The sequence below is a fragment of the Aquila chrysaetos genome, chromosome 26 (assembly GCF_900496995.4).
Source record: "Aquila chrysaetos chrysaetos chromosome 26, bAquChr1.4, whole genome shotgun sequence".
Lineage (NCBI taxonomy): Eukaryota > Metazoa > Chordata > Aves > Accipitriformes > Accipitridae > Aquila > Aquila chrysaetos.
This window is the reverse complement of record NC_044029.1, coordinates 12,759,400-12,771,468: the sequence shown is the minus strand read 5'-3', so window position 1 is coordinate 12,771,468 and position 12,069 is coordinate 12,759,400. Positions and strand designations below refer to the sequence as shown.

At 42.7% G+C, this 12,069-nt stretch overlaps 1 protein-coding gene across 1 annotated transcript; it reads left to right on the top strand.

The window, feature by feature from the left end:
* The first annotated feature begins 5,492 nt into the window (after positions 1-5,492).
* On the top strand, positions 5,493-12,069 carry LOC115336246 (glioma pathogenesis-related protein 1-like). The gene is made up of 6 exons (XM_030002918.2): positions 5,493-6,279; positions 8,274-8,519; positions 8,926-9,038; positions 9,826-9,908; positions 11,203-11,229; positions 11,317-12,069. Exons 1-6 carry the CDS (start codon positions 6,100-6,102, stop codon positions 11,541-11,543), a joined length of 876 nt encoding a protein of 291 aa, XP_029858778.1. The 5' UTR covers positions 5,493-6,099; the 3' UTR covers positions 11,544-12,069.

Genomic DNA, 12,069 nt, shown 5'->3' with positions numbered 1-12,069 from the left:
CTTGCTCAAGTCCATTTAATCAACAGAGATTTTACTCTTCTATATCCAAGGTGTGAAGTCTTTCATTAATATGCTTTAATTTCACTTCTTCCAAAAGACCGATTAAATTTATACAAGAATCTGAAGCTTTTTTCCTTCTAGCAAAAATCTAGCAAACTAGATTTTTTCCTGATTGTATCAGTCTTTTCTAGTGAATACCAATATGACTGTATGAAAGTTCATTATTCTTAGGTAATGTCTCACCATTGTTTTAAAATGAACAAATAAAAAACCCCACAAATTCTGCTATTTTCTTAATGTTCAGAACTCAAATTAAGCCTAAAGGAAGCTTCTGTAAGTTCAACTTTAGGAACTAATTTGTCTGTCTTTCTCTGTGTGCGATCGATTGACAATTTAGGTCTAAAACATTTCAATTTATTATCTAAATCTATACTGATAATTCCGTTGATTATATAAAAAAATAACTTATTTTAAGTCTCAAAGAAAATAAGATAGACCTTTACTGTAGATTAATTTAAAATTAGGCATGTGCTAGCTATTTCTTCTGTAAGTTTTCTAAAATTACTAAAATACAGATCAGACTTTTCAAATAAAAGTTTTATTATTTAAACCTTGGATTACATTCTCAAATCTAGAAGCGTAATACTACATACCAAAACCCATAAATAGGTGGCTCCTACACGCAAAATCGTGCAGTATGAACGTTCCTGAGCAGCAGCTCATCCCATTGGTTTACCTGGAAGTTGCTGATATTCACCATCTTGGAAGATAAAATCATTATTTAGATGCTGGTTTAGAGTTGAAAAGCTTATTTCAGAGCTAAATTTCAGACGTCTGTAAGAAGAAAGTTTCCTTAGTACCTGAAATAGAAAATTTCGTACTACAATAAAGCTCTTTCAAGTTTTAAAGTGTTAATATTGCATCATTTTAAGATGCTGCCTTTTTACTAACAAAACCTGCCATTTACATTCAGGTATTAAAACACAAGTTTTCCTACTTGGAGCTGTGAGATAACCTGGAAGAAATTCATCTCTAACACAGTAATTCCTATCCCTGAGAATAACTGTCCTTCTTGTCATTTAGTAACTCGATTACAGTTAGGACTGTGACAATCAGAGTATGCCCTGGAGAGAAGGCAAAGTTGACAAAGAGCTCTGCGGTCTCCCAAAGCTTTAGAAAAACCTCGGTTCTTACTGGCCGTATTTATGCCAGGCTGATAGTAGCCCTTTCACCTGAGACATAGTTTTAGTGTTTTTCCTGAGCTAAGCAGTGTGGAATTTGCAACACTGAATGATATACAGATAGTGATGCCATCAGATCCTGTATCAATAAATGAAGTAGTTTTCCGTCCATTAAAATATTTTTCCATTCTGCTTTCCTGAACTTGTGATACAAGGTTTCTGTCCTCATTGCTGGTTCTCATGGTGTCCACGCAAAATACATACAGTTTGCCCCGTTCCCCAGTGTGGTGTCTTTGGGAGGAAATCTAGGAATGGCTGAGAAGATAGTCCATTCCAAGATCTCCTTTCTAAAGACGGCATAGATGTGGACTGTAATGCCTTGCTGTATCTTCTCTCAGGAGATTCCTGAGTATTACTCTGTAATATTCCAACAGTATTGTAGCAGTTCTTGAACTTTCACGCTTTCATGCTGCTGCCGTGCGCCAACCATTTCTGGTGTTATCCTGTGGAAACAGGCTTATGATGGACAGCAGAAAAGCCTTCTCATTTTTCAGATGCCTTGAATTTAAAAACAAAGAAGGAAATGTGACAAATGATAGCAATTTAAGTTCAAGAAATTGAAATCACGTATGAAGGGCAAGGAAGGTAACCAGAGATCCTCTCCAGCTAGGCAAATACTTGTATTCTCTAACAAGCTTCCTGTATCTGTGTTGTTGAGATCGTGCTAAATCCTTCGTCCTGCGCAACCTGCTGAAGCTTTGGCTCCATCAAGGAATCACAGAAGGGCTGCGGTTGGCAGGGACCTCTGGAGGTCGTCTGGTCCAGCCCCCTGCTCAAGCAGGGCCACCTAGACCTGGTTGCACAGGACCATGTTCAGACGGCTTTTGAGTATCTCCACGGATGGAGACTCTGCAGCCTCCCAGGGCAACCTGTGCCAGTGTTTGGTCACCCTCACCGTCAAAACGTGTTTTCTGATGTTGAGAGGGAACCTCCTGTGTTTCAGTTTGTGCCAGTTGCCTCTTGTCCCGTCACTGGGCACCACTGAGCCGAGCCTGGCTTTGTCATCTTTACACCCTTCTTTCAGGTATTCGTACGGTTCAGGAGGCTGCCGTCTTCCACGGCATTACCACTGCCTGTCGTCTTCCCGGCACAATCTTTAGCAGAGCTATCGCCAAAGGCAGGAGCCGGCCTTTCACACTGCCCGTCTCCTTTGGTTGAGGGGAGGGAGTGAAACAGGCTGTCCTCGCGGGGCAAAGTAGATGTGACAAAGCAGATGTCTTGACTGTCGGGAGGTGGGCACCCCAGGGGAAAGAACTCCGACCAGCCTGCTGTGCTTTGGGCCGTATGAGATCCCAGCGCTTTGTGGAGAGAACGCAGCAAGCGATGCAGCGTCACTGTGCTCAGTTAGGCCAAGGGGCATCATTGCAGTCAGCAATTATTACAGTAAAACTACCTGCAGTCCAACCATGTTCTGATTACCTCCTCTCTTAATTGTGAGGCTGTTTGCAGCCTCATTATTACAAAGCAATTGCAAGATTTTTTTTAGCTTTTAATAAATACAGAATAATTCTTGTGGAAATCCAGTACCACCACCATCCTTTCATTTAATGTTTTCTGCCCTGAGGTGAGATTGTGTAATAGAAGTAGCAATGCATGTCAGAATATTAGTTTATTCACAGGTCTGGAAGGCCAAGGGATCTTGCAGCTGCCTTATCGTGTGGACAGAACAAGAAACCCCAGCAGATCCCCCCGTTTGTTCAGCCAAACCTAGTAAGTCAAGGACAAACAGATTCTCTCCCCAGCACAAGTAACAATAATTGGTGGGGAAGTTGATGATTTGAGGACAAAATTAAATGTAATTTTACAGATTCCCAGGCATCTTGGATATCTGTAATAGTCTGTAATCCACCAGCCTTTAGTCCTGTGGCTGAATTGTACATTAGGGAAAAACTAAGAATCTGAGCTCTTATGTTTCCAGCCATTTTAAACTGAAGGCAGGAGGTGAGAAGTGAGACAGGGAGATGTAAACATGGGCATTTTTTCAAAATCATTGGGCTGTACAGCTTCCTGCTGATACCCAGCTCATAGTGCTAAATTTCACTTGAGATCTACGCAGGGACAGGCAATGCTTGTATTGTCCAGACAAATACAACGTGATATCCAAATCCCAAAGCTTAATTTTCATCTGGTTTACAAGATCCACTGATTAATGCTGGCAAAGGATTATAACTCTCTTCTTGTGAAAACATTGGTTATAGCTGCTTGAGGGCAGGCTGGACTTCTGCTTTAATTATAGACAGAATCACTAGATGGAGCCAGAGTCATCTCTGCAGGAAAACATCTTCTAACCTGGACTATCTGTCCTGCATATGTCAAAATTTCCTACTTCATAAAGACCTCGGTTCAGTTTCCCAGCACAGAATTTCAACTGCGTGCATATATAACTGCAAGATCACTGCACTGCTAAATTATTGGTGCAGTTTTAGTGTGGTGATAGTTTTTGTGCAAATTGCATGTAGTTGTAATATAATCGTGGCTTTACAGTAAGTCTAGCTGACCAGAGGCTTTAGATTCTGACAGATTGCATGGGCATTATTAGAAAAGAAAAAGAAAGAGAAAACATACTTATGTTGTAGTTTCAAGGGAATATTCAGCTGGAGAACTAACTGGCAGCAAACTGCCCTCAGCTGCCCTGGTTTAGGAAAGAGGCAAGATGACTTCCAAAGGACCAAAGCGGTGGAGAGGCCACCACTGTTCAGTTCAGAAGCAGGGGAAAGAGTCATTCACCATAAATTTTCACAATTTCATCTAAGGATCTCTCCGTTCCCTGGTGCTCCACACCCACCCCCCCGCACTGCCAGTGGCACCTGCGTGGTCACTTGTGGGTCTCAGGAGTGCCCATGGTGGATCGGAAGGTCCTCGTAGCCCTGAAGCAAGCAGCCGACAGGAGACACCAACCTCTGTCCTCTGGCAGGACAGAAGGTAATGGCACCCACGGGAAGAAACCTCCCTCCCAAGATCCCCTTCGCCATCCCAGCCTGACCAGCAGCCACCGACGCCAGCAAGAGGCCATCCTCCCATACATTGTCCCACCACAGCGGAGGGTCCCACCGCCTTCGCCAATGCCCACATGCAGTTTCTGGGCTAGAGCGTGACAGCGGAAAAGAAGAGAAACTACGTCCGCTGGACGAGGGACCTTGGCGCTGTCGGTGGTACACCAGGAGGCAGAGTCAGCGGGTGGATCTTCTAAATGTAGGCTGAGATCATGACCATCGCATACGCGTTCTGGAAGCAGACGGAGCCGCGGCCAACCCCTGAGAGTGGAACGGGAGAAGCGGTTAGAGCTAGAAGTCAATGGCTGGGCTGCAAGCGTGACCACCGCCTTGGGTGCTTCACCTCCCGCTTCCCTTTACTTGCCAAGGAAGGTGAGAGGTTAGGATGACTGGTAGTGCCTCCTGCGTCTTTTCATCAAGGACACGACGGGACCAAAAGCGTCTTGCAGCCGGCGTGCTGTGCCTACGGAGAAAGTGGCCAGTCTCCTCCCACTGACCGCTTTGGCTTGGTCTTTTTTAAACAAATAATTGATTAGAGAAAAAAATGGTGATCTTACTGGGAGAGTTTCAAAGCACAGGAAGCTATTGTAAAAGAAAAGGGGAAGAAAAAATACTTGCTCAGTTTCCTCTCCATCCAGGTCTCTTGTGCCTCCGAGGGCTGTTTATTGGTAAAGGCTGTGTTAAGCCTGTCCAACAACAATAATTGGAGACCCCCTTTTTTTTCTTTCCCAAAAGATCCAAAACACCTGGTGTGTGTCCCCACCCCCAAACTTTGTTGCCTTCTACAGCTGCCCCTACCTTCATGAAATTGCTCGGCAAATCATGGCAGGGCTAAGAGGAGGGTGTGGAGAGTTAGTAATGCATGGAAATCCATAAACACATGCACACAGGGAAATATTTAATTATATGCCTCCCGTTAATAGCCTAGGTAGGTACAGTTGTGATGGTGTTGGAGGGCTACAGCTCCTTCAGCCTATCTGAATTAGGTGTACAGATTGTTACAAGGCTCTGAAGCAAATCAGGGGTATTATTTAAGAGGGAAAAGCCATCGTGCAAACCGAGAAGGCAACACCAGAATGGTAATTTCCACAAGTGTTCAGCAGGATAAGGCCTGACCTGCAAAACTGAGCAGGGAATCAGACCCATGAAAGTTGTTTACAATATATTTTCTCTGTAAACCGACGTAAATCTGAGTTACAAGACCTTAGCTCTTAAAACGTATGGTTGTTCTTACACTCTTGCATACTTGTGTTACACACCAAACCAGGTCAGAAGGTCTGTTCTGCAGCAAGCTGCTGTTCACGGACTGTTTTTTTCTTGGGGTGAGGTCGAATTTCAATATATGCAGTTTTCCTAATTCTGTTTATTCCTAGAATAATTCTGAAATGGAAGCAAGGTCCTGCAAAGTAATTTTAATTGAGCTGGTATGACTAAGCTATACTGTAGGAAAATCAGCTGAACAGCAGATTTGTATTTTGTCAAAGCTACGATTTTTATGGTTGACACAGGTTTTAGGAAAGCTGTTCTGCAGCATCTCTTCAGATAAGACCTACAGTCACGGAATGGTTTGGCAGTCAACCAGAATGGAGCACACTCAAAGAAAAGACAGAAGTATACCTGGAGTGTTGCTCCTTGCTAATATGCATGGCAGATGCCTGTTTCACGCTTTACCCTTTGATGGCAGGCTATGATGTCAGATAGAGCTGTACCTTATGAAGCAATTTCACTTCCTTTTACTTTGACACTTTCAAGTGCTTCCACACCCAGAGGACAACCTCTGAAGAGCTACTTGCCAGTATTATCTCCACTTCAGAGATTTTTCTTTTAAAAACTTAAAAAAAAAATACTGAAAGCATTGAAGGATTATGAAAATCACATTTTTCTTTGCTGCGTTGTTCTTACTGGATCTCTTCACTTGCTGTCATGCTTATCCGCAATCTCCCTTGCCTGACATAGATGATGCAAAGTTCATTGAAGACTGTGTGAGAGCTCACAACACATTTCGATCCAAAGTGAAGCCACCAGCCAGCAACATGCTTCGCATGGTAAGGAGGCATTCATGATCTGTTTGAAAATTAATATAGATTGTGCTGCTGATTTAGCCCATCTTATTCTTCATTTGCTTTGTGCTTTTCTTTCCCTTTCTGTCAATGATTTCTGTACTATATATGTTAGTTCTTTTTAGGAAATAGAAAAGACATTAATTTTCACAATATTGTTTGGTTTTAATAATTTGAAGGGAATTCCTTGTTTAGGGATGGATTGCTACTCTAAACTTCAGCCAGAGCAAAGGGCTGTATTGCAAAAAACAGTATTCAGCTCTCAGCATTTCATTTACCTCTTTCCAAGAGAGATAGTAATCTGTTTTATGTTAGTCCAGGTTTCACACAGGGAAGCTGTTTGGTATTAAAAAGCTCCTGAATAGGCAATCTGCACAATAGGAATTGTTGAAAATCTATCATCTCCTCTTGTTTCTTCCAATCTCGAACATGTGTTGAAGAAAGGGATTTGCCAGGACATCTGTTTAGATACCTGATCTTCATTTGCTGTAGCAGGGTTTGAAGAGTAGGGATACTAATATCTGGGCTGGAAAGCAGAGCTTCCTATAAATACAGCGGGTATCAGAACAGGCTATGGATAGGTCTCAGCTTGTTCGGTGGAATATATAAGGAAAAAGATAGCTAGCTAGCTGAGGGAGGTAACCCCCCTCGGTTCATGTCATTACTCTGAGCCCTCCAGCAGTGCTGCATAGCTGGAAAGGAAGTTAAATGTGTAACTGCATGCACAATATGAATCATTTCTATGAAAGGAAGTCATGGTAAAGGGGTGGTAAAATTCAGACTGCTCGTGATTTTAGTTTCTTGCCATTTTAAAAAACAATGTTTAATTTAAAATGCTAGCGCACAAGAGCAAACTCAGCTGCTCAGGCCAAAGATCCAGCAAGCTTGGAATAACAGCAGGACAAATACATAGAAACCTCTTGAATCAAAGGTGTTGCATTGTATTTAAAGGCTGTTGAAGGATTTTTCTTGTACGACTCTTTTTCCGCCTTGAGCTCATGCAAGTTTTTATCATCCCTAGCATCGTGTAGCAAAGAGGTGCACAGCTTAACCACAAGTTGTGTGAAGATAACTCCTTGTGTTTGGTTTGGACCTGTTATTTCCTAGCTTCGTTTGATAGTCTCTGGTCTTTGTATTGGAAGGAGCAAGTAATTCTTGCTCATTTACCTGCTTCGCACACAATGTCCAGCTGAGTCTGACCAAAGCTGCAGAGCACTCTCTGTTGCTTTATGCAAGCCCTCCAGTTCCAGTGTCCCCTTCCTAAGGTGGGCTGCTGCGCTGCACGCAGCTTTTAACAGGACTTCTACAGTGGTCTAGTTATAGATCTGGGTTTATTCTCCACTCCTTCTCAAGGAATTTCTAACACTTTATTTGCTTGCTAGACTGCTACTAAACATTGATTTACAAGTGGTAATAGCCATCTCCAAAGCTGTCATTATGAACACAAAGTTAAAATTTGGGTTTTTTCTCACATCCCTTAACTTACATTTCTCTGTGCGGAATTTTAACTGCCATTTTATTGCCTGGTCATTCAGTGGCATAAAATCTTTCTGCAAGTCTCCCAGGCTGGTTTCTCAAATTATCACTTGAGCCCAGCAGAGATGAGCAAGCCTTTTATTTGCTTTGGCCGACAGCTCCGAGGCACGAAGTCCCTCAAGCCCCTCTACAGCTGGGGGTTTCACGCAGTTACCCCCTCTCCAGCACAGGAGCTTACAGACTGCAGTCCAGCTCTAAGTATTTTAAGAAGTCAGATACCACAGGACAGTGGATAGATGCTACGTGTCCTACAATATTTAAGGGAGAAAGAAGAAACAAAATTTGCTATGGGAGTAGAATGTCAAGTCAGAGAAGGAAACTGAATGCAGGCATGGGAAGCAGCAAAGGGGAAAAGAATCCTTAAAAGTGTCTGTTTAAAAATGTTTGAATTCAGCAAAGTCACTGCAGTGCAGGTTAGATTATGTTTTCTTCCTTTCCTACAGTCCTGGGATGCTGCTTTAGCTAAGACTGCCAAAGCATGGGCAAAAAAGTGCAAGTTTAAGCACAATATCTACCTTAAAGTTCCAAGGAAGGTGCACCCCACCTTTACTCCTGTTGGAGAAAACATCTGGACTGGCACAGCCACCATCTTCTCTGTGGATAGAGCTCTCGATGACTGGTTTAATGAAGTCAGCAGCTATGATTTCAACACCAATAGCTGTACTGGCATGTGTGGTCACTACACCCAGGTGAGTCTTACATGTCCAATGGTTTATAATGTAATGGTTTCACAGAAAATCCAAGGGCTTGGAACAGACTGCTTTGGAACAGGAATTACAGCAGGGGTTTTCACCCCCCAGTTTATTGCTGCACGAGATGGGAAAGAAATATTCCGAGCCCCAGGGATGTCCGAGTCCTGTTTCTAGTAATGGAGGAAAGGGATTTTCCCCTGACAATTTCATACTTCCAGGGGAGCCAGATAATAAACGCAAATTATCTATCAATCAGTCGTTTGTCTCAGCTGCCCTTGGGATGTTGCTCCTGTGTCAGCTGTTTTAAACTTCCACAAGATCCTTCCCTTCCCCTCCCTCCCTTAACGCTGTCGCTTTCTCAGTTTTTGAACATGTGCATTACCTATTTCCCTTTGCCCTCCAGGTCGTTTGGGCAGAGAGTTACAAAGTTGGCTGCGCCGTTCATTTCTGCGATACAGTTGAAAATTTTCCCGGACTTTTCAAAGCAGCACATTTTGTTTGTGACTATGGGCCAGCGTAAGTTAATTATGGCATTGGGGGGGGTGTATTTTTTAAATACCCTATAACTGGCCTGGTATCGGATGCCAACGAGCACAGGAGCAGTTGTAATGAATTTCAGAAGCAGCTGCATCCACATGTCACCAGTCCAAGGGAAACTTCCCCTGGCCATGGAGAGCAGAAGCTGCTGGACATAGCCACAGCTGCAGAAAATCCCTTTCCAAAAAAGCAGGCGAGCAGATCATAGCTGAGAGCACTCACCATAAGCAAGATGGTGGAGTAGAATCTGTTCTGGCTTCAGTCTCTGCAGGAAAAGTGGGGAAGGTGCAAGCTTTCCACTTGAGAAAGATTACATCTTCCTACGGCCCCACCCAAACTTCAAACAAGACATTTTAGTTGAAGAAATAAAAGGAAGACAGTCCTCTAGTTTATCTCGTACCTTGCAATTTCTGGACTTACCTTTTACAGATTTGTCTTTAAAATACAGGTGGGTAATGAGGGACTAAAGGCAGATTCTTGTATGCTTATAGTGAATAATTACACTTGAATAATCAGTATTGCCTGAGAAGTCTCATTAATTTCAAGTGGCGAGAGTCACCAGGTAGCTGCTCCCCATGCCGGTGAGAGCTTTAATCTGATCTAAAAGGAATTTCAAACAATTGCAATGATCAGGTTTGGGATAAAGGGACTTCCCCTCCCATAATAGCTTTTCATGATAAATTATTCTAACAATCTGATGGAACCATGTATTTAAAATGCTTTTCAAATGACCGAGCTAACAAAATACTGTTGTTCTACTTTGCAGGGGGAATTACCCAAGAAAACCATATAAAGCAGGAGAAGCATGCAGTGGGTGCAGTAATGAGAAGTGCGTGGACAAGCTCTGTGGTAAGACCAAAGTGATCAACTAAGAAAATTGCATAGAAATAGAAGTGGCGTAATTATCAGTGGAAATAAAACAATGAGTCAATTGGCACTGAATACATAGTGGGCCTGTAGCCCACCACACAGCAACAGTACCAAATCCTGGTAAGAATAGTGTACGAAGGAATTAATTGAAATATTTTGCTGTTGAAGGCTCTCAGAGGTAGAAGCCAGACTTTCTGATGAAGAGAAGTACCAGTTAGACTTCTTCCTGCCTTTTATCTGAGCAGGAAGTCAAATCTAAAACTTTAGCCCCAACAAATATTCCCCATCTGTTTCTTCTTTCCTAGCAAAAATAGTATATTTAACTTCTGCCTTCTTGCTTGTTTAGTATGTCCTATCACATTTTCCAGACAACTATAGTTCTGAACTAATAAGAAGACTATACTGAAAAGCACACTTATTTCTAACTTCTGCAATTTTCTGAAATACAGCAGTGAGAACTTGTTTTTTCCACAGCAGTTTGCAGCTGTGGACCTTTATGTCATTACAGCTAGTCCCAAATTAGTCAGAAATCATGTTTTAAATAAAGAGAGATTAAAGGACATGCAACAATGTCTTAAATCAAACATGAATTTTATACAGAGGTTTAATGGGGATGGTCTCTACAAGCCAAGCTCTACATAGCTTCAGCTGTAGAAATAATTGAGCATTTGGTACTCTATTTTCCTTCTGTGATATCCTGGCTGACTCATCTTGAAGTCTCAGACTGACGCATCACAGGAAAAGTAGAAACATCTCAAAGACTAGGGGGAGGGAGAGGAGGAAGAGAGCTTTTAAAAATTAAGTGCTATATCCTACAACCCATTTTACCATATTCTCCCATAGGGCAAATCAGCAGTTCCAGTAGGATGCACGCAGGCAGTCCTGCAAATGCCTCAGAGCCCTTAGTAAAGGTGTACTTCTGTGATAAATTTAGTAGTTATATTTGTCTGTAATTACTTAAAATTGGTTTGTATATCAATTTTAAATAAATTCCATGTTTTGTTTTTCTTTGCTATTCCCTCCTCCCCATGACAAAAATTCTTCCTAATACAGCTGCTTCTTTTCTGCTTCTCTTTCAAATCAATAAAAAATACGAGCCCCACACCAGTTGGGAACCTGCCCTTGCTGGCCTGCTTCCCCTCGCAGGATGTTTTAGGCACTGACTGGCATCGTCAGCGCAATCAGCCAGGCACCAGCAATGGCTTACCTCTGTACATTAAGAACCACCACTGAATGATACTCACATTTATATCCCCTTCTGATCTCTTTACAGAAAATACAGAACGCGAGAAGCTGCTAGGTACGTATCAAATTGTTCTCAATTGCCTTCCTATAAGCATGGCTAAGTTTGATGGGTCTTAACACCTCTTTCTTCGCTGTTTTTTAGATTATACCTACTGGTACCCGGACTGGGATACACAGCCCCAGCCGCCGCGGCCCCGTCCCCCCAAGCCTCCCGCGCCGCCGCACGTCCCACCCGCCGAGCACCCGCGTCCCTCTTGTGACCGATACTGCCTTACCGTTTCAATTTTAAGGCCACTGCTTCTGGTACTGAGCGCTGGTGCTGTTCTTTTAGTACAACAGCGGTATCCACACACTTTTTTTTATGAGTAACGATCAGTTAAGATACTGATAGTGATCCCACCGCTGTCTTACTCTCAGAGAATTGCACACATCTGAAAAAACATTTGGTCATCTCGCCATTATCCTGGTGATGTTTATCCAGCAGAGAAAAGGCTGCGTCTTCACTCAAGGCAAGATGAGAGTGGCTATGCATAGAGTTAGTGTAATTTATTGGCAGTAGCTGCAACATGCTTCTATGTCTGTACGAGCCTCTTAGCTCTGGCTCAGGGGTAGATTGCTAGAGGGACCACGTAGACTATGTATTATATATATGCTAACAAGCCTCCTGGAAACCTGGGGCATCACAAAGACACGTCTGAAGCAGCACGCTGTACCCAAAAAGAAGCAATAACACATCCCCGTTAACCTTCAATTATCCCAGACATTGTTTTCCCCAGACAATGAGGATTTAACTGTATGTATTCCTTTTTATGAACAGAAGGAGTAAAGCTTGTCCTTTACTCTATTTATCCTATGTGTATCAGTCTCCATTAAAGTTACTCTATTGTCAGTTGTA

What these genes read in the sequence shown, in the direction of transcription:
- LOC115336246 (XM_030002918.2), top strand. Translation starts at nt 6,100, where the DNA reads ATGAAAATCACATTTTTCTTTGCTGCGTTGTTCTTACTGGATCTCTTC. An exon ending in CCAGCAACATGCTTCGCATG is followed by an intron (nt 6,280 to 8,273) that starts GTAAGGAGGCAT and finishes CCTTTCCTACAG; the next exon opens with TCCTGGGATGCTGCTTTAGC. An exon ending in GTTTGTGACTATGGGCCAGC is followed by an intron (nt 9,039 to 9,825) that starts GTAAGTTAATTA and finishes TCTACTTTGCAG; the next exon opens with GGGGAATTACCCAAGAAAAC.